We start from the raw sequence: 27,153 nt of genomic DNA on the forward strand, positions 1-27,153 counted from the left end.
AGTGGCTGGGTTAGTCTGTTAGTTAGTGGCTGGGTTAGTCTGTTAGTTAGTGGCTGGGTTAGTCTGTTAGTTAGTGGCTGGGTTAGTCTGTTAGTTAGTGGCTGGGTTAGTCTGTTAGTTAGTGGCTGGGTTAGTCTGTTAGTTAGTGGCTGGGTTAGTCTGTTAGTTAGTGGCTGGGTTAGTCTGTTAGTGGCTGGGTTAGTCTGTTAGTTAATGGCTGGTTTAGTCTGTTAGTTAATGGCTGGTTTAGTCTGTTAATGGCTGGGTTAGTCTGTTAGTTAATGGCTGGGTTAGTCTGTTAGTTAATGGCTGGGTTAGTCTGTTAGTTAATGGCTGGTTTAGTCTGTTAGTTAATGGCTGGTTTAGTCTGTTAGTTAATGGCTGGTTTAGTCTGTTAGTTAATGGCTAGGTTAGTCTGTTAGTTAGTGGCTGGGTTAGTCTGTTAATGGCTGGGTTAGTCTGTTAGTTAGTGGCTGGGTTAGTCTGTTAGTTAATGGCTGGGTTAGTCTGTTAGTTAGTGGCTGGGTTAGTCTGTTAGTTAATGGCTGGGTTAGTCTGTTAGTTAATGGCTGGGTTAGTCTGTTAGTTAGTGGCTGGGTTAGTCTGTTAGTTAGTGGCTGGGTTAGTCTGTTAGTTAGTGGCTGGGTTAGTCTGTTAGTTAGTGGCTGGGTTAGTCTGTTAGTTAATGGCTGGGTTAGTCTGTTAGTTAGTGGCTGGGTTAGTCTGTTAGTTAGTGGCTGGGTTAGTCTGTTAGTGGCTGGGTTAGTCTGTTAGTTAGTGGCTGGGTTAGTCTGTTAGTTAGTGGCTGGGTTAGTCTGTTAGTTAATGGCTGGGTTAGTCTGTTAGTTAATGGCTGGGTTAGTCTGTTAGTTAGTGGCTGGTTTAGTCTGTTAGTTAGTGGCTGGGTTAGTCTGTTAGTTAGTGGCTGGGTTAGTCTGTTAGTTAGTGGCTGGGTTAGTCTGTTAGTTAGTGGCTGGTTTAGTCTGTTAGTTAGTGGCTGGGTTAGTCTGTTAGTTAATGACTGGTTCATTCTGTTAGTTAATGACTGGTTAGTCTGTTAGTTAATGGCTGGGTTAGTCTGTTAGTTAGTGGCTGGGTTAGTCTGTTAGTTAGTGGCTGGGTTAGTCTGTTAGTTAGTGGCTGGGTTAGTCTGTTAGTTAATGGCTGGGTTAGTCTGTTAGTTAGTGGCTGGGTTAGTCTGTTAGTTAATGGCTGGGTTAGTCTGTTAGTTAATGGCTGGTTTAGTCTGTTAGTTAGTGGCTGGGTTAGTCTGTTAGTTAATGACTGGTTCATTCTGTTAGTTAATGACTGGTTAGTCTGTTAGTTAATGGCTGGGTTAGTCTGTTAGTTAATGGCTGGGTTAGTCTGTTAGTTAATGGCTGGGTTAGTCTGTTAGTTAATGGCTGGGTTAGTCTGTTAGTTAGTGGCTGGGTTAGTCTGTTAGTTAGTGGCTGGGTTAGTCTGTTAGTTAATGGCTGGGTTAGTCTGTTAGTTAATGGCTGGGTTAGTCTGTTAGTTAGTGGCTGGGTTAGTCTGTTAGTTAGTGGCTGGGTTAGTCTGTTAGTTAGTGGCTGGGTTAGTCTGTTAGTTAGTGGCTGGGTTAGTCTGTTAGTTAATGGCTGGGTTAGTCTGTTAGTTAGTGGCTGGGTTAGTCTGTTAGTTAATGGCTGGGTTAGTCTGTTAGTTAATGGCTGGGTTAGTCTGTTAGTTAATGGCTGGGTTAGTCTGTTAGTTAATGGCTGGGTTAGTCTGTTAGTTAATGGCTGGGTTAGTCTGTTAGTTAATGGCTGGGTTAGTCTGTTAGTTAGTGGCTGGGTTAGTCTGTTAGTTAATGGCTGGGTTAGTCTGTTAGTTAATGGCTGGGTTAGTCTGTTAGTTAATGGCTGGGTTAGTCTGTTAGTTAATGGCTGGGTTAGTCTGTTAGTTAATGGCTGGTTTAGTCTGTTAGTTAGTGGCTGGGTTAGTCTGTTAGTTAATGGCTGGTTTAGTCTGTTAGTTAATGGCTGGTTTAGTCTGTTAGTTAGTGGCTGGGTTAGTCTGTTAGTTAATGGCTGGGTTAGTCTGTTAGTTAATGGCTGGTTTAGTCTGTTAGTTAGTGGCTGGGTTAGTCTGTTAGTTAATGGCTGGGTTAGTCTGTTAGTTAATGGCTGGTTTAGTCTGTTAGTTAGTGGCTGGGTTAGTCTGTTAGTTAATGGCTGGGTTAGTCTGTTAGTTAGTGGCTGGGTTAGTCTGTTAGTTAATGGCTGGGTTAGTCTGTTAGTTAATGGCTGGTTTAGTCTGTTAGTTAGTGGCTGGGTTAGTCTGTTAGTTAATGGCTGGGTTAGTCTGTTAGTTAATGGCTGGTTTAGTCTGTTAGTTAGTGGCTGGGTTAGTCTGTTAGTTAATGGCTGGGTTAGTCTGTTAATGGCTGGTTTAGTCTGTTAGTTAATGGCTGGTTTAGTCTGTTAGTTAGTGGCTGGGTTAGTCTGTTAGTTAATGGCTGGTTTAGTCTGTTAGTTAGTGGCTGGGTTAGTCTGTTAGTTAATGGCTGGGTTAGTCTGTTAGTTAATGGCTGGGTTAGTCTGTTAGTTAATGGCTGGGTTAGTCTGTTAGTTAATGGCTGGGTTAGTCTGTTAGTTAATGGCTGGGTTAGTCTGTTAGTTAATGGCTGGGTTAGTCTGTTAGTTAATGGCTGGTTTAGTCTGTTAGTTAGTGGCTGGGTTAGTCTGTTAGTTAATGGGTGGGTTAGTCTGTTAGTTAATGGCTGGTTTAGTCTGTTAGTTAATGGCTGGTTTAGTCAGTTAGTGGCTGGGTTAGTCTGTTAGTTAATGGCTGGGTTAGTCTGTTAGTTAATGGCTGGGTTAGTCTGTTAGTTAATGGCTGGGTTAGTCTGTTAGTTAATGGCTGGGTTAGTCTGTTAGTTAATGGCTGGGTTAGTCTGTTAGTTAATGGCTGGGTTAGTCTGTTAGTTAATGGCTGGGTTAGTCTGTTAGTTAATGGCTGGGTTAGTCTGTTAGTTAGTGGCTGGGTTAGTCTGTTAGTTAATGGCTGGGTTAGTCTGTTAGTTAATGGCTGGGTTAGTCTGTTAGTTAATGGCTGGGTTAGTCTGTTAGTTAGTGGCTGGGTTAGTCTGTTAGTTAATGGCTGGTTTAGTCTGTTAGTTAGTGGCTGGGTTAGTCTGTTAGTTAATGGCTGGGTTAGTCTGTTAGTTAATGGCTGGGTTAGTCTGTTAGTTAATGGCTGGGTTAGTCTGTTAGTTAGTGGCTGGGTTAGTCTGTTAGTTAATGGCTGGGTTAGTCTGTTAGTTAGTGGCTGGGTTAGTCTGTTAGTTAGTGGCTGGGTTAGTCTGTTAGTTAATGGCTGGGTTAGTCTGTTAGTTAATGGCTGGGTTAGTCTGTTAGTTAGTGGCTGGGTTAGTCTGTTAGTTAATGGCTGGGTTAGTCTGTCAGTTAGTGGCTGGGTTAGTCTGTTAGTTAATGGCTGGGTTAGTCTGTTAGTTAATGGCTGGGTTAGTCTGTTAGTTAATGGCTGGGTTAGTCTGTTAGTTAGTGGCTGGGTTAGTCTGTTAGTTAATGGCTGGTTCATTCTGTTAGTTAATGGCTGGGTTAGTCTGTTAGTTAATGGCTGGGTTAGTCTGTTAGTTAATGGCTGGTTCATTCTGTTAGTTAATGGCTGGGTTAGTCTGTTAGTTAATGGCTGGGTTAGTCTGTTAGTTAATGGCTGGGTTAGTCTGTTAGTTAATGGCTGGGTTAGTCTGTTAGTTAGTGGCTGGGTTAGTCTGTTAGTTAATGGCTGGTTCATTCTGTTAGTTAATGGCTGGGTTAGTCTGTTAGTTAGTGGCTGGGTTAGTCTGTTAGTTAATGGCTGGGTTAGTCTGTTAGTTAGTGGCTGGGTTAGTCTGTTAGTTAATGGCTGGGTTAGTCTGTTAGTTAGTGGCTGGGTTAGTCTGTTAGTTAATGGCTGGTTTAGTCTGTTAGTTAGTGGCTGGGTTAGTCTGTTAGTTAATGGCTGGGTTAGTCTGTTAGTTAATGGCTGGGTTAGTCTGTTAGTTAGTGGCTGGGTTAGTCTGTTAGTTAATGGCTGGGTTAGTCTGTTAGTTAGTGGCTGGGTTAGTCTGTTAGTTAGTGGCTGGGTTAGTCTGTTAGTTAATGGCTGGGTTAGTCTGTTAGTTAATGGCTGGGTTAGTCTGTTAGTTAGTGGCTGGGTTAGTCTGTTAGTTAATGGCTGGGTTAGTCTGTTAGTTAGTGGCTGGGTTAGTCTGTTAGTTAATGGCTGGGTTAGTCTGTTAGTTAATGGCTGGGTTAGTCTGTTAGTTAATGGCTGGGTTAGTCTGTTAGTTAGTGGCTGGGTTAGTCTGTTAGTTAATGGCTGGTTCATTCTGTTAGTTAATGGCTGGGTTAGTCTGTTAGTTAATGGCTGGGTTAGTCTGTTAGTTAATGGCTGGTTCATTCTGTTAGTTAATGGCTGGGTTAGTCTGTTAGTTAATGGCTGGGTTAGTCTGTTAGTTAATGGCTGGGTTAGTCTGTTAGTTAATGGCTGGGTTAGTCTGTTAGTTAGTGGCTGGGTTAGTCTGTTAGTTAATGGCTGGTTCATTCTGTTAGTTAATGGCTGGGTTAGTCTGTTAGTTAGTGGCTGGGTTAGTCTGTTAGTTAATGGCTGGGTTAGTCTGTTAGTTAGTGGCTGGGTTAGTCTGTTAGTTAATGGCTGGGTTAGTCTGTTAGTTAATGGCTGGGTTAGTCTGTTAGTTAGTGGCTGGGTTAGTCTGTTAGTTAGTGGCTGGGTTAGTCTGTTAGTTAATGGCTGGGTTAGTCTGTTAGTTAGTGGCTGGGTTAGTCTGTTAGTTAATGGCTGGGTTAGTCTGTTAGTTAGTGGCTGGGTTAGTCTGTTAGTTAATGGCTGGGTTAGTCTGTTAGTTATTGGCTGGGTTAGTCTGTTAGTTAATGGCTGGGTTAGTCTGTTAGTTAGTGGCTGGGTTAGTCTGTTAGTTAGTGGCTGGGTTAGTCTGTTAGTTAGTGGCTGGGTTAGTCTGTTAGTTAATGGCTGGGTTAGTCTGTTAGTTAATGGCTGGGTTAGTCTGTTAGTTAATGGCTGGGTTAGTCTGTTAGTTAGTGGCTGGGTTAGTCTGTTAGTTAATGGCTGGGTTAGTCTGTTAGTTAATGGCTGGGTTAGTCTGTTAGTTAGTGGCTGGGTTAGTCTGTTAGTTAATGGCTGGGTTAGTCTGTTAGTTAGTGGCTGGGTTAGTCTGTTAGTTAATGGCTGGGTTAGTCTGTTAGTTAGTGGCTGGGTTAGTCTGTTAGTTAGTGGCTGGGTTAGTCTGTTAGTTAGTGGCTGGGTTAGTCTGTTAGTTAGTGGCTGGGTTAGTCTGTTAGTTAGTGGCTGGGTTAGTCTGTTAGTTAGTGGCTGGGTTAGTCTGTTAGTTAGTGGCTGGGTTAGTCTGTTAGTTAATGGCTGGGTTAGTCTGTTAGTTAGTGGCTGGGTTAGTCTGTTAGTTAGTGGCTGGGTTAGTCTGTTAGTTAATGGCTGGTTAGTGCATCATGTCCATTAGGTTCTGCTTTATGTTCACTGGTCTTGACATGTTTGTGTAGGATTTTTTCTCTGCATGTGATTGTGTGCTGAAACATGACCCCATAACCATGACCCCTTGACCCCTACTGTGACAGTCCGGTGCGAATACATGTACCGTTACACCTCTAATACGCGCGCGCGTATGTGTGTTTGTGTGTGTGTTCTTGCAGGCGGCTGGCAGTGGTACATCTCACCTGGTCAGCTTCTCTTACTTTAACGCCTTCAACTCGCTTCTCAACAACATGGAACTCATCCGCAAAATCTATAGCACACTCGCAGGAACCCGCAAAGACACCCTGGTCACTAAAGGTACCTCACGGCCATGTCACAAACACCTATCCTAGTGCACTTTATAGGGCACAAGCTGATACCCACTTCACCCTTCCCTTTAGGAACGTGACCGCCCACTTACTGTCTTTTAGAAACATTCCATCTGATGTCTGAACCACAGACAAATGTTCAGTGTCCCCCAGCAAACCTGTATCAACATGCTGTAGTTGTGGTGGTCCCTAAAAGGTTATCTTTTCTGGAATGTTGTAGAACCAACAGCAAGCTTTGTAGTGCTGGTTTTGTGAGAAGTGGACTATGTCCTGAATGTGCTGGACTGTGGAACTGTCTCCCCGACCTGTGACTCTTAACTGTGTCTCTGTGTAGAGGAGTTTGTCCATGCGGCTAACAGGTTTGGTCAGATCACTCCCATGGAGGTTGACATCCTGTACCAGCTCTCTGGCCTCCACTCCCAGACCGGGTAATTTAACCACATGTTACTACTGCTGCACAGCTACAAGTGTGTGTGAAGAAACCCATGTATTTAAGTAAGTGTGTGTGTGTGTGTGTGTGTGTGTGTGTGTGTGTGTGTGTGTGTCAGGCGACTGAACCTAGCTGACATTGAGAGGATTGCTCCTCTGGAGGAGGGTGCACTACCCTTCCACCTGGCTGAAGTGCAAAGACAGGTAGGAGGGACACGTGCATACACACACATACACAGTCCTGTGTAAATGCAATTTTGTTTTTCCGGGCAGGTCTTTATTAAACCCTGAACACCTCTGCACTCCAAAGAAAGACGACATCTGGAGAGATGTAGGCTGATTCTGTCTGTCTGTCTGTCTGTCTGTCTGTCTGTCTTCAGATGCATGGAGACACGTCTCGTCCTGTGTGGTTGCAGGCTGCTGAGTCTGCATATCGCTTCACTCTGGGCTCTATAGCTGGAGGTGAGAGCACACAGTCATTATCGAAGTTTGTATTAATAGCGGTTACAGTGCTGGCCAAAAGTATTGGCACCCCTGGAATTCTGTCACATAATACACAATTTCTTCCAGAAAATGATTGCAATCAGAAATGCTTTGGTATTAATATCTTCATTTATTTTGCTTGCAATGAAAAAACACAAAAGAGAATGGAAAAAAACGTCAAATCAATTATCATTTTACACAAAACTCTAAAAATGGGCCAGGCCCTCATGGGCACCCTCAGCCTAATACTTGGTAGCACAACCTTTAGACAAAATAACTGTGAACAACCACTTCTGGTAACCATCAATGAGTTTCTTACAATGCTCTGCTGGAATTTTAGACCATTCTTCTTTGGCAAACTGCTCCAGGTCCCTGAAATTTGAAGGGTGCCTTCTCCAAACTGCCATTTTGAGATCTCTCTACAGGTGTTCTATGGGATTCAGGTCTGGACTCATTTCTGGCCACTTTAGAAGTCTCCAGTGCTTTCTCTCAAACCATTTTCTAGTGCTTTTTGAAGTGTGTTTTGGATCATTGTCCTGCTGGAACACCCATGACCTCTGAGGGAGACCAGCTTTCTCACACTGGGCCCTACATTATGCTGCAAAATTTGTTGGTAGACTTCAGACTTCATAATGCCAGGCACATGGTCAAGCAGTCCAGTGCCAGAGGCAGCAAAGCAACCCCAGAACATCAGGGAACCTCCGCCATGTTTGACTGTAGGGACCGTGTTCTTTTCTTTGAAGGCCTCGTTGTTTTTCCTGTAAACACTACGTTGATGCCTTTTCCCAAAAAGTTCTACTTTTGTCTCATCTGACCAGAGAACATTCTTCCAAAACGTTTTTGGCTTTCTCAGGTAAGTTTTGGCAAACTCCAGCCTGGTTTTTTAGGTATCTGTCAGAAGTGGGGTCTTCCTAGGTATCCTACCATGGTGTCCCTTTTCATTCAGACGCCGATGGATAGTACGGGTTGACGCTGTTGTAAACTGCAGGGCAGCTTGAACTTGTTTGGATGTTAGTCGAGGTTCTTTATCCACCATCCGCACAATCTTTCATTGAAATCTCTCGTCAATTTTTCTTTTCCGTCCACATCTAGGGAGGTTAGCCACAGTGCCAAGGGCTTTAAACTTCTTGATGACACTGCGCACTGTAGACACAGGAACATTCAGGTCTTTGGAGATGGACTTGCTTCCCATGCTTGCTCACAATTTTGCTTCTCAAGTCCTCAGACAGTTCTTTGGTCTTCTTTCTTTTCTCCATGCTCAATGTGGTACACACAAGGACACAGGACAGAGGTTGAGTCAACTTTACTCCATTTTAACTGGCTGCAAGTGTGATTTAGTTATTGCCACCACCTGTTGTGTGCCACAGGTAAGTAACAGGTGCTGTTAGTTACACAAATTAGAGAAGCTTCACATGATTTTTCAAAGGGTGCCAATACTTTTGTCCACCCCCTTTTTTATGTTTGGTGTGGAATTGTATCCAATTCTTTTTTGTGGTTTTCCATTGAAGACAAATTAAATGAACATTTTAATATCAAAGCATTTGTAATTGCATTCATTTTCTGGGAGAAATGGAGCATTATCTGACAGAATAATGGCCAATACTTCTGTCCGGCACTGTGTGTGTTCTATTGAATGTTAACACGTGTGTGTGTGTGTGTGTGTGTGTGTGTGTGTGTGTGTGTGTAGCCACGGGAGCCACAGCGGTGTACCCCATTGACCTGGTGAAGACTCGCATGCAGAACCAGCGCTCCACGGGCTCATTCGTGGGAGAGCTCATGTACAAGAACAGCTTCGACTGTGCCAAGAAAGTCCTGCGTTACGAGGGATTCTTTGGCTTCTACAGAGGTCTGTGCATGTCTGTGTGTATTTGGCTTTTATTTCAGCATTGCTGAAGCTCACACCCTGTATTGGATTGGGTGCATGCAGCAGAAATCTGATCTGGTTTGTGGAGACTCCTGTTCCAGTCTGGTTCTCTGGAGCTTGTTTCCTGTTGTGCTTGTTTCCACCGTGAGGCAGCTAATCGGTCACATAATCAGACCTGTAGAATGTGTGGTACCTGCCTCACATAATCAGACCTGCAGAATGTGGTGCCTGCCTCGCATTATCAGACCTGCACAATGTGTGCTACCTGCTTCAAGTAATCAAACCTGCACAATGTGTGCTACCTGCCTCACATAATCTCATATATATGAGATTCCATACATACAAATATAATTAAATGGAAAAGTTTAAATAAATTCAAATGAAATGACCGATCAAATGAAATTTAGGGTCGTGGTCTCTTGAACTGCAGTAGTGTTGTTTATGCGTGGGTGTGTGTTTCTGTGTGTGTTTAGGCCTATTGCCCCAACTAATTGGAGTGGCTCCAGAGAAGGCCATTAAGCTCACTGTAGGTCTCTCTCTCTCTCTCTCACACACACACACGCACACACACAGCCTGGCCACTTCCATCATAGCTGTCAGTGGCTTGTGGAGTTTGACTGTATGTGCCCTGTCTTGTAGGTAAATGACTTTGTGAGGGACAGGTGTTCTGATAAGGACGGCTCCATCCCCTTGGCTGCAGAGATCCTGGCGGGAGGATGTGTAGGTGTCCAGTGTGAGCAACAGATCACACCAGTGTGCTAAGCAGTTCAGGAAATGGCACTAGATTCAAATGTTCGTATTGGAATTAATTGTGTGTGTGTGTGTGTGCGTGCGTGTGTGCATGTGTGTGTTCAAGGCTGGAGCCTCTCAGGTGATCTTCACGAACCCGCTGGAGATAGTGAAGATCCGACTGCAGGTTGCCGGGGAGATCACCACAGGACCCAGAGTGAGCGCGCTCTCTGTGGTTCGGGACCTGGGCTTTTTTGGCCTCTACAAGGTAAACATGAAGTCTATACCATGGGTTAAAGTTCTCTGTCACTACGACGGATTTCCGTCATTTGATTTTTTTGGGGAAAAAATCCGTCAAATCATAATAAACCACACACGCGCGTGCTATCTGTTTTGTGGCCGAAATATTATTCTCACTGGCGCTCATCAGCGCTGGATGGATGACGGCGGTGTCATTTGATTGACTTGCGGTTCATTCCGCCTTCAGATTTGCGGACAGTAGAAAAGTTTTTACCCCCCTCCTGCCTGGCGTGACCGTAGTGCGCGACTCTGTACACCTGCGCGAACGGCGGAGGCTACTTGCTGCATCACATTCTTTTTGCAGTGTTGTCCGAAGCGATATGTGGTAGTATAAAGAAACACCCCTCAAAAACAGGGGAATGAACATTTACCTGACCAATTTTAATGTTGCAGTAGTGCTGGAATTTAGGCTAAAGTACTTTAAAATGCTTGAAATTGTAACGGGTTGAGCCACCGCGATTACGTCATTTTCGGCGTGCGGACCCTCGCGCTGCTCACGCCACTCGTGCTGCGTCAAGTATAAAGGCTTAAACCAGGCTTAACATGGATGGTGTTGTTCTGTTTGTATTTAAAAGCTCTATCCAGTGGTGTGATTTAAATTTGCCATTTTTGGACATTTAATTTTTTTGTAACATACCTACTTAAAGCAGGTAATCTTACGGCTTATGTTTTTGCGATGGTGAATCTGATAAAAACGAGAGATTCATACCTTTTAAAACTCACCAGGATTCACTAAATTTGACTTGATCTTTAAATCATTTTCTGGAAGAGGACCCCCAGATAACTCCCATTAAATACACATTTATGTACATTTATTGCTCAGATGTTCATTCTCTTTTCTCTCCTTACACAGGCTGTTTAGATAAATATACTTTATAAATGTGTTTATTGTGTAGAATTAGGCAAAAGAGGCCATTTCCCAACTACACCACATTTTCAGTAATTGCTGGCATTGTCTTTTGCCAGGAAAAATTTTCAGTCAAATGAAAATTTCTTGCTTTAACCCATGGTCTATACACACTCCACCCAAACATGCACACACACTCCACCCAAACATGCGTGCACACACACTCCACCAAACATATATGATTCACGCTGACCTGTTCTCATCCCTGACTAAACTGTGTGTGTGTGTGTGTGTGTGTGTGTGTGTGTGTGTGTGTGTGTGTGTGTGTGTGTAGGGTGCGAAGGCCTGCTTCCTCCGGGATATCCCTTTTTCTGCCATATACTTCCCTGTGTACGCACACACCAAATCAATGCTGGCGGACGAGGACGGGAGACTGGGCGCCTTGCAGCTGCTTACAGCTGGAGCAATCGCAGGTACACACACATACGCGTACACACACATATACACGCGCGCATACACAAATACATACACTCAGACAAACACACTCAAGGACACACACCCACATGCAAGGATATACCTACACAGACCTACATGTTCTCTGCCATATACACACACACACGATGGATTGTACAGGTTTACAAACACACAGTGGATCGTATAGGTTTTTACAGACATACACAGTGGATCGTATAGGTTTAGACACACACAGTGGATTGTATTAGTTTTTACAGACACACACAGTGGATCGAATAGGTTTTTACACAGTGGATCGTATAGGTGTTTACAGACACACACAGTGGGTTTGTATAGGTGTTTACAGACACACACAGTGGGTTTGTATAGGTGTTTACAGACACACACAGTGGATCGTATAGGTGTTTACAGACACACACAGTGGGTTTGTATAGGTGTTTACAGACACACACAGTGGATCGTATAGGTATTTACAGACACACACAGTGGGTTTGTATAGGTGTTTACAGACACACACAGTGGATCGTATAGGTTTACAGGCTTAGCCCCTTTTAATTTTACAGGAGTCCCTGCTGCCTCGTTGGTCACCCCTGCTGATGTCGTCAAAACACGACTGCAAGTAGCTGCACGTGCAGGTCAGACCACATACAGCGGTGTGATCGACTGCTTCCGTAAGATCATGAAAGAGGAGGGCTTCAGGGCTTTCTGGAAGGGGGCTGGAGGTATACACGCACACACCTTCACTCACTCATGATGTTTCCAGAGTGTACTTGTGTAAACTGAGCAGTCCTGAACACTGCAGTGACCTAACCCTAAACCTAACCCTAACCCCCTCCAGCCCGAGTGTTCCGCTCGTCCCCACAGTTTGGCGTGACCCTAGTGACCTACGAGCTCCTGCAGAGGTGGTTCTACGTGGACTTTGGAGGACAGTGAGTGTTGACCCTTTGACCTTTACATTCTAATTGTATTATGTACTGTACCTTGTATTATCCCTTGTATTATATTTTTGAATACACATAAAACCGTTTTTGAGTGTATGTGTGCATATATACACACACACACACACACACACACACACACACACACACACACTTAATAGTAATAGGAACTTCAGCTGATAGCTGATGAAGGATCTCTGTTCAAAACGTCCTGTTCTTTGTGTACTTTTTTTGTACTTTGAGTACCACAATTTTTAATCTCTACAATTACTAAGTACACTGCAGAAACTTACCTCAAATCTTCTTCAGATTTTGTATACAAAATTTTCATACCCCTGGCAAATTTTTACTTAGTTTTGTTCAACCATTTATGGTTATTTTATTATTTTTTATTTTTTCCCTTTTCGGAAATGACACAGACGTTTCCCAGAAGAGGCATCATTGTGGAAAAAATATGTCTCCACTTTTATTTACATTAGAACAAAATGTGCCATGTCCAAAATTATTCAAACCCTTCTCAATAATGAATAGAAAAGCCTTTATTGGCTATTACAGCAATCAAGCTCTTCCTGTAATTACTGACCAGTTTTTTGCATGTCTCCACTGGTATTTTTGCCCATTCATCTTTAGTGATGAGCTCCAACTCTTCCAGGTTGGAGGGTCTCCTCACCATCACACTGATCTTTAACTCCCTCTACTGATTCTCTGACAGTCATAACGTTAATGTTTCTCCACCACTTCTGCTGTGTGTTTTGGGTCGTTGTCATGCTGTAATGTCACTAGATCATTAGATTCATTGGCTGAGAACTCCCCTAGATTTTTAGGTTCCCTGGTCTATTGGCTGAGAACTCCCCTAGATTTTTAGGTTCCCTGGTCTATTGGCCTACCCTACCCTCCAGATCAGCATTTGCAAAGGTCAAATGGGCTTTTGTGTGCCTTTTCTGTAGAAGTGTTGTCATCCTTGACCTATGTCCATGGACCCCAGCAGTGTGCATTAGACTGTGCCTTGATGCAAATTAGGATGCTTTAGAGCTTGGACCTCTTGTACTTTGTCATATTATCTTCTGGAGAAACACCTGTGTCGTTTATGGTGAAAATTAAACTTGCTGGTTGAATAAAAGTAATTAATTTAAAGTAAAGAAAAAAAATGCCAGGGGTATGAATAATTTAGTGCTTCACTGTGTATATAATATTTGCATAATTCCTGTGCATTCAGTACACACACAGGTCTGAGTGATTGCTGTAGGGTTTCACTGCTTCCTTCCAACGTGGGGTTTGACCTTTGACCCATCTTCTGTCCTGTATAGCCGTCCTTCTGGTTCCGAGCCCACGCCAAAGTCCCGGATCTCGGAGCTACCCCCGGTGAAACCAGAGCATGTGGGTGGCTACCGGCTGGCAGCCGCCACGTTTGCTGGGGTGGAGAGCAAGTTCGGCCTCCACCTGCCAAAGTTCAAATCCTCTGGAGTTGTTAGCATTCAACCTGTAAAGGAGGAGGCGTCGACTTAATAAAACTGCCCCGCCCACCTTCTTCAGTCCTCCAGTGGCAGCCTGCTTCCATCTTACAGGCTACATCACTTGTTTCTTTCTTTTAATCTTTAGTTTGTTGTATATTTTTGTTCTGTGGGAAGGTCTGTGTGTTTATCTTCAGGTGGCTTGTTCAAGCACTCCTTGGAGACCCCTGATAACCGAATGTTCCTGTGGGGCTTCCACACTCCCGGTGGTGGGATACAACTCCAGCTGGTTCCTTTCAGTTTAATTAGAAAAAAAATGTCCTTTGAAATATATTATAAAGATGGTGCTACAATGAGCAACTGTCGCACAAGGGTTTTGGTAGATCAGCTTGTAGTATTAAGGATGTGCCCCACCCCAAGAATGAATTCAGGAAAAGTGTGGTGCACTCACTGGGCGTGTTCTCCTGCACAGAGTCAGACTGGGACTTGTGCGGTAGTAAAGGGCCCAGACACCAGCCTGTTCCATTCCAGCCTGTCTGATCCCAAAGCCCTCTCCACTCAGCAGTTTGATCATAAGCAACATAATGCTCCTGGTAAGAACCAGAGTTCTTAAAAGGAAGTTTCCATTTTTGCATGCTTATTCTAATGCGTTTTGTGTGTTTCATTAGTAAAAATGTATATGAAATATTACTAGTGATGCTGAAAGAATCAGATGGACTGGCATTTGGCCAATCTTACCCTATGGTCCACTCCAAAAAAAAACACTCAAAAGACACAAGTAGCTATTTGATGTTCTGTGCTAGAACCCAACTAGCCTGCACTGTTCTGTGTTCTGCACCACCTGAGGGTTCTTTGTGTTTAATCCACCTGCACCGTCACCTGGTTCCCTGTGTTCTTACCCACCTGGTGAAGGTGACTGGTGGAGCTTCAGCTGACATCTAAGGCTCAAAGTGCTACAGAGAGACGTCTGATTTTAGTGCTCCACGATGTTTTCACCTGGATTCACCTTCCACTGTCTAAGCTCAGCCTGCACGCGTGACACGCTGAGCTCTCAGTTCACTCTCGTGTTCCTCTGCGTCCGTGTGGGAGCTCCTGCTCATGTGGTAGTGCTCACCGTTTCCCATCATGCTTTGCACAGCTTGCACACGCTCTGTGCAGTTACACGTGTCCTGCACGGAGCCAGGGGTTGGGGGGTATGGTCTCTGCCTTGTCATGGACAGACATTTCAAAATTTGGTTTACTGATCAAAACAAAATAAATGATGGATAATCTGATGTTTAAAAAATAATTTAAATGCATTTCATTCTTGTATTTTATGGAAATAAATCATACATTTTAAAGTAAGAGTGAGATGTTTATTTCCGCTAGCAGGTTCCATTCAAGCACGGTGGGGCAGTGGACACGTCTATGAAGTTAAATGTGTGTGTGTGGATGTGTGTGTGTGTGTGTGTGTGTCAATGCAGGTGTAAAACGTGTGTGTGCGGGCTGCAGAACACGCATGCTGTGGACATGTAAAATGTGAAATTGCAAGAGATCCTGTTTTGAACATTCTTAATGAGACAACAGTCTGGTAGTCTATAGTAACCCTGTTCAGTCTATACATAAATGTAAATTGGGAGTTCACGGAATCTGTCCAAAATTAATGTACTTAAACTACTAGAAACAATAGAAGTTATTAAACAATAGAACAGTTATTAAAGTGTGATGGAAGCTTTTGTATGCATGTTCCAAGCATGTATGTATGAGGTTTTTTAATGTGTGCATGAACACCTGAGAAAGAGATTTACTGGAAACAGCTGAGGATCCAGTAGGAGCTGTTTTTAAAAATCCCAGTGTGACAGCATGTGTTATTTCTGTAAGAGCTTGTTAAGGAAAATTACTAAAACCAGTTTTTGGAATGTACAAACCCGCCCACACTGACTGGCTTGACTCAAAAGTCTACTGAGGATCTTTCTCAAGAGATATAAATATACAGCCTGCATTTCATGCTTTATATTAAATGCTCTCCAACCAAAAGATATTAGTTTCTAATTACACCACTTTGTATCCAACATGTTTTTCTGGTTGAGGTTACTATTGTTAAGAGCTCACATGTGGCTTCCACTGTGTGTGTGCAATAGCGTGGTGTCTGTGCTCAGGGCTCTGTGTGGTGTTAGCGCTGTGTCTGGTTGGGGTTATGAAGGTCACGAGGGGTCAGACAGCCAGTCTCTGGTTCAGCAGCCCTTCTCATCCTGGTGCTCGCTGAGTTCAGAGAGAGTTCGGAGGAAGCGAATCCACTCATCCTGCCGTGGAACGCCAATCTGCTATAAAGATAAATCACAAAAGTCAATAGATAAATTAAACAGCACACAGACCACACATGAAAGGCTGGCTGAGGAGTGTTAGCCATGTTCACAGTGTTGGTGTTCAGGTAGAGTCCATCATCTCAAATCTGACTGTTCTCTCAGAAGAAATGGTCCAATGCTATAATGAATTAATGAAACTTCAATTTATATAGTGCCTTTCAAGAACCCAAGATCTCTTTGCCATCAACAGGTAGTAGCTGATTTATCAGCACAGGTACAAGCTTTTAACTAATCACACATGGGCAAGAAGTGGCAGCCATTTGCACAATTCCAGACACCAGCGCCCCCTGGGGGCAGTCGGCTGTTCTTACCTCTCCGACATCATAGATGTGTACTCGTCCTTCGGAGTCGCCAACGGCAACCTCTCTGCCGGAGCCAGCCCACCTGACCCGATTCAAGGCGGGGTTTCCCTCCACGGTAACTGTTGCTGTGGGGACCTGTGTCAAAGTAGGCGGTGGGTTGATTAATGTGGATCTATTTGTATTTGTGTATATGTGTATTTGTGTGTGTGTGTGTGTGTGAACCTCGGTTTCATTGTTGAGGTTCCACAGGTCGAGGTGTCCAGCTCCATCCACACAGGCAAAAAGAGCAGGGTGTGTAGGTGACCACATGACATCATACACATAGTCAGAGTTATCCTCAAATGAGTAGAGGAGATTATTGTTCTGCAGAGTCACACACACACACAGAAATGTGCAATTGTTACAGTCTGGGGTGGAGGAGGTGGAGGTGATGGTGGTGATGGAGGTGGTGGAGGAGGTGGAGGTGATGGTGGTGATGGAGGTGGTGGAGGAGGTGGAGGTGATGGTGGTGATGGAGGTGGTGGAGGAGGTGGTGCTGTACCCTGGTGCTCCACAGCTTCACAGTCCAGTCGAAGGACGAGGTCACGAACAGATGGGAGAGATCGGCGGGTCCTGTGGCTGTGTGACAGCTCAGACCTGTCACTGGACCATGGTGGCCTTCAAAGAGCTCGCTGATGCCTGCTTTGCTATTATACACACACACTCCCTCAGAGAGAGCTTTACAGTAACGTGGGGTTACAGTATACGTATCACCACAACGCACACCCTGACAAAGGCACTGACACACTGGGCAATCTAAATTCCTCCCGTATAAAATGTGTCATATTTTGTCAATTGTGATTTTTACACCCCATTCGAAATTTGTCCTCCGCTTTTAACCCATCTGTGCAGTCAGAACACACACACTAGTGATTACTAGGGGGCTGTAGATCACACGTGCCCAGAGCTGTGGGCAGCCCTAGCCCTAGCCCGGGGAGCAGTTTGGGTGAGGTGCCTTGATCAAGGGCACCTCAGTCATGGCCTCAGGTCTGGGAATCGAACCCACGACCTTCCGGTCACAAGACCAGTTCCCTAACCGCCAGGCCATGACTGCCCCCCGTATAGTTGTGAGGGTCTTCACATATTCACACACACACACCTCCCATGTCTGCATGCTGTGTACACAGTTCCATCCTCACTGCCCACCACAAAATTGTTGACGTCGCCCAGAGGAAATGACACGGTGGTGACGGCTACTGGCTTAGACTGCTTAAACACCAGCTCCAGACTATCCTGAGGACACACGTGTAGACATGCACATGTGCACACACACACACACACACACACACACACACACACACACACACAGTCCAGAGAGACAGAATATATTTCCTACCATAAGTACTCACACAGAACAAGGTGCAGGTCGGTGTCAGTGGTGTGTGTTATCTTTTTATCTTTTTTATTTCTATTTCAGTTTATGTACTAAATTAATTATCTTCGTATTTGTGATTGGGTAGTGCTGGACCCTACTGTGGGTGTGACTGTGGCCCTTCTGTGGGTGTGACTGGCCCTTCTGTGGGTGTGACTTTGGCCCTTCTGTGGGTGTGACTGTGGCCCTTCTGTGGGTGTGACTGTGACCCTGCTGTGGGTGTGACTGGCCCTTCTGTGGGTGTGACTGTGGCCCTTCTGTGGGTGTGACTGTCCCTTCTGTGGGTGTGACTGTGGCCCTTCTGTGGGTGTGACTGTGGCCCTTCTGTGGGTGTGACTGTGACCCTGCTGTGGGTGTGACTGGCCCTTCTGTGGGTGTGACTGTGGCCCTGCTGTGGGTGTGATTGTGCTGTAGCCCAGTCGGTTGGTGCTCGCCTGCGGTGCAGACAGCATATCCAAACTCCAGCTGCACACCCTGCCGTCAGTGGACAGGCTGATGAGGTTGTGGGCGTTCTGAGTCCCCACCACATTCACACAGTATACCGGGTGCTGCAGGACCATGGGAAAAACAACATGAGAAAACCATGGCAACAGCCCAACCAGGACACACCAGCTTTAAGATGACATTCCCAAACATACTCCATACAGAACAAAGTGGACTCATGACATCATCACTGATGTGTGTGTGTGTGTGTGTGTGTGTGCAGAAGCAGACAGTGGGGTCCTCTGTGTGTGTGTGTGTGTGTGTGTGTGTGTGTGTGTGTGTGTGTGTGTGTGTGTGCAGAAGCAGACAGTGGAGTCCTCTATGTGTGTGTGTGTGTGTGTGTGTGTGTGTGTGTGTGTGTGTGTGTGTGTGTGTATACGTACCGTGTGTGCAGAAGCAGACAGTGGGGTCCTCTGTACTGGCGTACATTTGTTACTACGGTTATCCCACAGAACGATCTGTCCCGAGTACGTTCCTCCAACAATCAGGTTAGGATGGAATTGTGCAAACATTGCTGACATCACCGCTGACTTGGGCGACAAAGGGAGAGAAAGTCTAGATTATTCCATATTTGTATAACTGTAAATTGTCAATTGTATATGGTATTTAAATGTACATTCACAAATTCACAATCACAAGCACAATCACACACACAACTTTATTCAGCAAGATCACCAATTAATCAATGTTTTTGGACTGTGGGAGGAAACCCACACAGACGGGGGGAAGGATGTGGAAACTCCACCCAAAGGACTAGATCCTAGAACCCAGTGTTAACCTCCACCCATATAGAGACTAGATACTAGAACCCAGTATAAAACTATCCATAGAGGCACTAGATCCTAGGGTTGAGAAGTGTAATGGAAAAACATGAAAAACTTTTTACCTAGTAAACTTTTGCATGCAGTAAACACCTTGGCCCAATTTATGTTCATGGGCTAACATATATATCATGTGTCTTGAGATACTATGAATGCAACATCTGCCCCTCCTAATGTGCATAAATCATGAATTTTCCTGTGGGGACCCTAGAATCTCTAGATCTCAGAGGACATCTGGAATCCCCAGACGCAGATCATCTCGTCTGTGTGTGTGCAGAGGGTTTAACAAAATGGCTGGTCTGCAGAGGCTGGGAACATTTCCTTAGCAGATTTGTGTGATCTTTGTAACATCCAGGGCTTCTCCTGGAAATAAAGAACTTTGCTTGTTCTATCTGTCTCCTAGCAGTTTGTTTTTCCCACAACACAAGCAAACATGGTACCACCAAGCCACCGTATTTAATCCCACACTGGGGATCTAACTGCAGGACGTTGCAGTGCTCTGACCCACCTGGCAGTGGAAGATGTACTCGGGTGTGGTCTTCTTATATTTCATGTTCCAGACCAGAGCTACGCCATCGGGGTCATGAGGTGCCTCCTCATTGCTGTTATAAGAAGCCACCAGCAGTTCAGGGAACTGTGGCAGAAACATTTACCATTTTACCAGAATATGAGCACAGTGCATGAAGCTTCAACAAGCCATAAAACATCAAGGTGTGTACTAAATAAACGACTAGGTGAAGTTTGTGAAGTTTGTGAATGCATGGTGGTGGATGGGGGATGAGAGAGGGACTGAAAGAGAGAGAGGGAAGGAGAGAGAGAGGGAGGGAGAGAAAGGGAAGGAGAGAGAGAGAGGGAAAGAGAAAGTGAGATGGAAGGAAAGACAGGGAAGGAGAGGGAGAGAGAGAGGGAGGGAGAGGGAGGATGGGGGTGTACCTGTGAGGACCAGTCCAGACAGGTCACCACTCTGTATCTGCACCAGCGATCATCTGTGAACTGCCTGTTCAGTGACAGCTTGGTGCCAGCTGGCGTCTCTCTGTTGACACACATACACCATGATGAACAGTAGTTATATGGCTGAATATGTACAGAAATTACAGACATTAATTACACATATATTTACACAGGAAGAAGAAACACACACTCTCACACACACTCCTCACCCCTCCCTGTCCTGCAGGTCGCGTCCACTGTAGTCAAAGCAGACATCGACCTGCTCAGAGAGAGCACGCTCCACAACACGAGAACTGTGGTCAAAAAATGTCAGGAACTCTTGGGAGTGAAGAATCTGCATCTTCTCCTCCTCTGTGAGCTCCTGAGGGGGAACTACAGAGGAGAAAGGTGAGAAGGGAGTGATAACCCACACATAACCACACATAACCATACATAACCACACAACCATACATGACCACAAATAATCACACAAAACCACAAATAACCACACAAAACCATAAATGACCACACATAACCATACATAACCACACATAACCATACATGACCACACATAACCAAATATAACCACATGACCACACAACCATACATGACCATACAACCATACATGACCACAAATAATCACACAAAACCACAAATAACCACACAAAACCACACATGACCACACATAACCATACATGACCACACATAACCATACATGACCATACATAACCAAATATAACCACATGACCACACAACCATACATGACCACACAACCATACATGACCACAAATAACCACACAAAACCACACATAACCACACATGACCACACATAACCACACATAACCACACAACCATACATGACCACAAATAATCACACAAAACCACAAATAACCACACAAAACCACACATGACCACACATAACCATACATAACCACACATAACCATACATGACCACACATAACCAAATATAACCACATGACCACACAACCATACATGACCACAAATAACCACACAAAACCACACATAACCACACATGACCACACATAACCATACATGACCACAAATAACCACACATGACCACACATGACCACACAACCATACATGACCACAAATAACCACATGACCACACATAACCACACAAAACCACACATAACCACACATGACCACACATGACCACACATGACCACACATAACCACACAACCACACATGACCACAAATAACCACACAACCACACATGACTACAAATAACCACACAACCACACATGACCACAAATAACCACATAACCACACATGACCACACATAACCACACATAACCACACATAACCATACATGACCACACATAACCAAATATAACCACATGACCACACAACCATACATGACCACACAACCATACATGACCACAAATAACCACACAAAACCACACATAACCACACATGACCACACATAACCACACATAACCACACATAACCACACAACCATACATGACCACAAATAATCACACAAAACCACAAATAACCACACAAAACCACACATGACCACACATAACCATACATAACCACACATAACCATACATGACCACACATAACCAAATATAACCACATGACCACACAACCATACATGACCACAAATAACCACACAAAACCACACATAACCACACATGACCACACATAACCATACATGACCACAAATAACCACACATGACCACACATGACCACACAACCATACATGACCACAAATAACCACATGACCACACATAACCACACAAAACCACACATAACCACACATGACCACACATGACCACACATGACCACACATAACCACACAACCACACATGACCACAAATAACCACACAACCACACATGACTACAAATAACCACACAACCACACATGACCACAAATAACCACATAACCACACATGACCACACATAACCACACATAACCACACATAACCACACATGACCACAAATAACCACACAACCACACATGACTACAAATAACCACACATAACCACACATGACCACACATAACCACACATAACCACACATCCCACAGTTCTTGCCACTCTACTACAGCTCTTCAAGTAGAATAACAAGTTTTAAAATCATAGCATACACACTCCATATGCCATACAAGCCACCAACTAGAAATTAAACAAAGATCCTTTAGATATGTAACCTACTCTCTCCCAGTATTCCCAGTATATCTTTATACGTATATATATGACGTGTCGTTTAAATATATAATTGTCCATCCATTATCTGTTTCACTTAATCCCACTAGCCGGGGTCACGGGGGGCTGGAGCCATGGGCACCACATACACACGGGCAATTTATAGTGCTCAATCAACCTAACACACATGTCTTTGGACTGTGGGAGGAAGCCAAAGTACCTGGAGAAAACCCACACAGGCACAGGGAGAACATGCAAACTCCACACAGAGCAGCCCAGACCGAGAATCGAACCCAGACCGCCTTGCTGTGAAGTGACAGTGCTAACCACCACACCACCATGCCGTCCAAAAGATAATTTCATAATATACTGTTGTAATATCAGTAATAGCCAGTGTAGTAGTGACATAACTGAGTGAAGAAGGCCATACCATCCTCTTCCTCCATGTGAGTGTCGATTCCCTCCGCAGGGTCGTGAGCAGACCGCATCTCAGCTAAATCATCTTCCTCATTATCATCCTCAACTGACATAAACAGTAGACACATTTTAACATGTCTACACACAGACTAACACAATATAGCAGGAGCAGTACATTTTGTGTCTTGTGGAGGAATATCTGAGACCTTTAGACTGAGTGGTGGGGGGTGTTTGGGTCTCTTTAGAGTACAACACCAACTCTCTGGGAGGAAGGTCGACCTGCGTGACCTTGGCCATGCACAGGCTGACAGTGGCACGTCTGAAACAAGGAGATCAATATGAGGCATAATCACACACAGTCTCTCTCACACACTGTACATCACACACACAAACACCATCAAAGCTAAACACAAATAAGAGGAAGAGATGTTAGATGAGTTGAGTGTGTGTATTAGCATGAAAAAGAATGCAGTGTGGAGGAGAGGAGCAACCTATAGAGATCAGAAAGAAGATCTCAGATTTAGATCAGTTAGAGAGAACAGTTAGAGAGATCAGCGTTAGAGAGATAAATTAGAGATCAGTTAGATCAGTTAGACAGATTAGTTAGTGAGATCAGAGTTAGAGACAGATCAGAGTTAGAAACATCAGTTAGAGAGATCAGCGTTAGAGAGATAAATTAGAGATCAGTTAGATCAGTTAGACAGATTAGTTAGTGAGATCAGAGTTAGAAACATCAGTTAGAGAGATCAGTACCCAAGCTGAGAGTCTGAATGCAGCAGAAGAACAGAAGGTTCAGAGTCCCAGTGAAGAGTCCTAATAGACACACAGACAGAAGTAACAGATATAAACACACACATACACACCAAGTCAGCTCATGTGTGTGAACTGGTTAATCCAGCTCCAGGAACAGTGTGTGTGTGTGTGTGTGTGTGTGTGTGTGTGTGTGTGTGTGTGTGTGTGTGAGAGAGAGAGAGAGAGTGTGTGTGTCTCTCTGTGTGTGTCTGTGTGTGAGAGTATGTTTGTTCACCTTGCTCCTGTCATGCTGTCTCCAGAGTCTTGACTGTCCACAGATTTAGTTGAGGGGGACAGAGGAGGGGGGACTAGATAGAACAAACACATGTTACTACACACACACACACTCTCACACACACACACTCATACACACACACACACTCAGCCCAGCCAGAGCAGGGCACGTGGTAACTAAGGTTGCGTCAACTATTATAGTAAGTAAGCTTACAGAGTCACAAATCATGAGACTACATTTCCCAGAATGCTGCAGAAGAGCTGTACCAGTGGCCGGGTCAGTGAGGCCTATGCTCCGCAGGAGAGCCTCTGCCTCCCTCCTCTTCTTCTCTAGATCAGAGTCCTCACGAGCAGGAGACCCGCCTTCCTGAAGACCAGCCGGCTACAGCAGGAAGAGGACAGCAACACATGTGTGGACACCCTACACACACATACACCACACCAACACACACTCCACAACACACACACACACACACACACACACACACACACACACACACATACACACACACACACACACACACACACACACACACCACATATACACACACACCTCACACACACACACACACCCACCCACACACCACACAAACACACACACGTCTCACACACACACACACACCCCACACACACTCCACAACACACACACACACACACACCACATATACACACACACACACACCCCCACCCACACACCACACAAACACACACACGTCTCACACACACACACCCCACACACACACCCCACCTAACCCTACAGCAGGAAGAGGACAGCAACAGACGTGATGTTCGTATTTGTATGTTTATTTTTATTTACTTCTCACTCTTACTTCATATATTTTACTCCAGTCTTTTCATTTTATAGTTGCACAGTGACCTTAGCTGCACCTACACACACCACACACACTACACACACACACCCCCACACACACACACCCCACACACAAACACACCCCACCCCACACACACATACCCCACCCACACACACTCACGTCTTTCTTCTTGCGTTCCTCCTCTTTCTTCTTTTTCTCCTCCCTGATCTGTGCCAGGCGCTGCTTCTTCCTTTCCAGTTCAGCTTTCAGCTCGCTTTTGTCTGACATGCTGGATAACAACAACGCAAACCTAGCAACACACACCTGCCAACACACACCTAGCAACACACACCCACCTTGCAACATGCACTTCAAGTATCTGTGTTGTATGTACAGCAGTACACTCCGCGGTTACTTATCATTTAAGTGCTTTCAGTTTCTATTTTAAAAACTATTCGAATTGTTATAATATCAATAGTATACAATAAATTTAAGTGCAAATGTCCTGTTACAGCAGCGCCTTCTAGTGGCCGTGCTGTGTATACACTTCTCGGCCCCTTCCACACAGTCTCTAACGGACAGGCCACCGCGCGCTCACGCGCCGGTCCGCTTCCGCGCGGTCACGCAAAGCGTTGACAATAGTCACTCGGACGTGGCAAAGGACAACATGGCCAATGAAACTATTTTCATACATTTGATAATACAAACAATATTAAAGTCTATAAAAACTAATCGTATTGGCTTACGATATTGTCTTAATACTCTCGTGCTCAATAATAATCTTTAGCCTATTCATGTATCTTAACGAGAAACCACGTAAATGGTAGTTTACAGACCACGGTCATCATGATCAGTGCGCATTTAAGACCATAACAGTCATTAATAATCATTTAGTACTGACTAAGCTCTAAATAGATAATCAATTAAATGATGACAAATTGCTGTTGCTAATCTTAGTGAAAAGTCCAAGCAGCGTGTATTTAATAGAGGTTGAGAAACCTCGCCCGATGAATTTAACCTCCAGCAAGAATTTAAGAATTAATTTATGTCAGTGAAACATATAACCAGATAATCTAACTACCTCAATGATTGTATGTATAAGTGCGGCAAACTGTTAGCATTTGTATTAAAGGATAAAGTCTCGCCATTAACAGCTGCTCCGTCAGCTACTCAGCCCCGTCTGCCGGGAATGTGAAGCTCCACCATCCAGACCAACCCAGTCTGTGCTTATCCTGTTTCACCGGTTTGGTATAGAACAGTGGATCAGTACAGTTATACTTACTTGAAAGGTGCCCTTGACCTCGAGTATAGATTTGAGTTTAGAGAATTATTCTTCAGGGATCAGATCAATAACTTATTATCCTCTTTGCCTTGTTGTGACACAGGACAGCACCCACTTCGGGATACAGCTATGGCTGCCGCTTAGTTGCCAAACATTTGAGCATATTTAACACTAGAGGTCGCCATTTTATCAACATACCATAACAGTTATACCACTATTATTAAGATAAGATAAGATAAGATAAGATAATCCTTTATTAATCACGCGAATGAAATTTGTAATGTTACAGCAGCAGAGAGGAAGGGACAGAGAAACATGTCATGTATAAAAACAATATATAAAATACAAAAACAAAATCTATATATACAAAGGTTTACAAAATATATAATGATACTGAAAAATATAAATCTATTGAAAATAAAGACCAGAAGAAAATGTGATTCCCCTGATGTTATTTTATGTTATCTTGTGGTGGGTTATGACCAGTACTACAAAACAAGGATTCATGGAAAATAAATAGCATGTAAATAGTAAATTAATGGTGAGATATTGCACATTTGACACGTGTGTGTGTGTGTGTGTGTGTGTGTGTGTGTGTGTGTGTGTGTGTGTGTGAGTGTGTGTGTGTGTGTGTGTGTGTGTGTGTGTGTGTGTGTGTGCGCATGTGTGAATGTACAAACCAGATTCCAAAAAAGTTGGGACACTAAACAAATTGTGAATAAAAACTAAATGCAATGATGTGGAGATCACAAATGTCAATATTTTATTCATAACAGAACATAGATGACAGATCAAAAGTTTAATCTGAGTAAATGTAACATTTCAAAGGAAAAATATGTTGATTAAAAATTTCAGTGTCAACAAATACCAAAAAAGTTGGGACAAGTAGCAATAAGTGGCTGGAAAAAGGAAATTGAGCATATAATGAAGAACTGAAAGACCAATTAACACTAATTAGGTCAATTGACAACATGATTGGGTATAAAAAGAGCTTCTCAGAGTGTCAGTGTCTCTCTGAAGCCAAGATGGTAAAAGGTTCACCAATTCCACCATTGGTGCACAGAAAGATAGTGCAGCAATACCAGAATGGTGTTACCCAGCATAAATAGCAAAGACTTTTAAGTTATCATCAACTGTGCATAACATCATCAAAAGATTCAGAGAATCTGGAACAATCTCTGTGCGTAAGGGTCAAGGCCGTAAAACTCTACTGGATGCTCGTGATCTCTGGGCCCTTAAACGTTACTGCATCTCAGGGCTCAGGAATACTTCCAGAAAACATTGTCAGTGAACACAATCCACCGTGCAATCAATTGTTAGCTAAAACTCTACATTGCAAGAGGAAGCCATTTATAAGCAAGCTCCACAAGCTCAGATGTTTGTACTGGGCCAGGGGTCATTTAAAATGGAGTGTGGCAAAATGGAAGACTGTTCTGTGGTCAGATGAGTCACGATTTGAAGTTCTTTATGAAACACTGGGAAGCCATGTCATCCGGACCAGAGAGGAACGAGGATAACCCAAGTTATTATCAACATTCTGTTCAGAGGCCTGCATCACTGATAGTATGGGGTTGCATGAGTGCTTGTGGCATTGGCAGCTTGCATGTCTGGAAAGGCACCATTAATGCAGATAATTATGTTCAGGTTCTAGAACAACATATGCTCCCATCTAAACGTCATCTCTTACAGAGAAAATCCTGCATTTTTTTTAACAAGATAATGCCAGACCACATTCTGCAGCAATCACAACATCATGGCTACATAGGAGAAGGA

General features: G+C 44.1%; 2 protein-coding genes across 7 annotated transcripts in view; one reads left to right on the top strand and one right to left on the bottom strand.

Annotated features, from left to right (window-relative positions):
- The window catches only part of slc25a12 (solute carrier family 25 member 12), a 26,741-nt gene extending 12,018 nt beyond the window's left edge, over nt 1-14,723 (top strand). For 3 of the 4 annotated variants that reach the window (XM_077015197.1, XM_077015200.1, XM_077015199.1), the window contains exons 7-18: nt 5,715-5,853; nt 6,199-6,292; nt 6,413-6,497; nt 6,674-6,755; nt 8,464-8,622; nt 9,114-9,166; nt 9,280-9,360; nt 9,497-9,637; nt 10,851-10,989; nt 11,554-11,712; nt 11,829-11,919; nt 13,236-14,723. In XM_077015197.1, coding sequence (XP_076871312.1) covers nt 5,715-5,853; nt 6,199-6,292; nt 6,413-6,497; nt 6,674-6,755; nt 8,464-8,622; nt 9,114-9,166; nt 9,280-9,360; nt 9,497-9,637; nt 10,851-10,989; nt 11,554-11,712; nt 11,829-11,919; nt 13,236-13,434 — 1,422 coding nt within the window. In that variant the 3' untranslated portion in view covers nt 13,435-14,723. Of the gene's footprint in view, nt 1-5,714; nt 5,854-6,198; nt 6,293-6,412; nt 6,498-6,673; nt 6,756-8,463; nt 8,623-9,113; nt 9,167-9,279; nt 9,374-9,496; nt 9,638-10,850; nt 10,990-11,553; nt 11,713-11,828; nt 11,920-13,235 lie in introns of those variants that run through there. The other variant, XR_013132853.1, reaches the window with a different exon arrangement.
- dync1i2b (dynein, cytoplasmic 1, intermediate chain 2b) lies at nt 14,721-25,524 on the bottom strand. Of its 3 annotated transcripts, XM_077015201.1 has the most exons (17): nt 25,381-25,524; nt 24,279-24,387; nt 23,554-23,668; nt 23,288-23,360; nt 23,014-23,073; nt 22,467-22,579; nt 22,274-22,366; nt 19,902-20,064; nt 19,675-19,774; nt 19,250-19,375; nt 18,304-18,450; nt 17,872-17,985; nt 17,165-17,298; nt 16,568-16,712; nt 16,249-16,389; nt 16,036-16,161; nt 14,721-15,682 (listed from the first exon to the last, which is right to left on the bottom strand). In XM_077015201.1, exons 2-17 carry the CDS (start codon nt 24,384-24,386, stop codon nt 15,593-15,595), a joined length of 1,848 nt encoding a protein of 615 aa, XP_076871316.1. In that variant the 5' UTR covers nt 24,387; nt 25,381-25,524; the 3' UTR covers nt 14,721-15,592. The 3 variants fall into 3 exon arrangements, with proteins under 3 accessions (XP_076871316.1, XP_076871319.1, XP_076871317.1); XM_077015204.1 differs by lacking the exon at nt 24,279-24,387; XM_077015202.1 differs by lacking the exon at nt 23,014-23,073.
- Between the last annotated feature and the right edge of the window lie 1,629 nt (nt 25,525-27,153).

This window comes from Brachyhypopomus gauderio, chromosome 8 (genome assembly GCF_052324685.1).
Source record: "Brachyhypopomus gauderio isolate BG-103 chromosome 8, BGAUD_0.2, whole genome shotgun sequence".
NCBI classification, from domain to species: domain Eukaryota; kingdom Metazoa; phylum Chordata; class Actinopteri; order Gymnotiformes; family Hypopomidae; genus Brachyhypopomus; species Brachyhypopomus gauderio.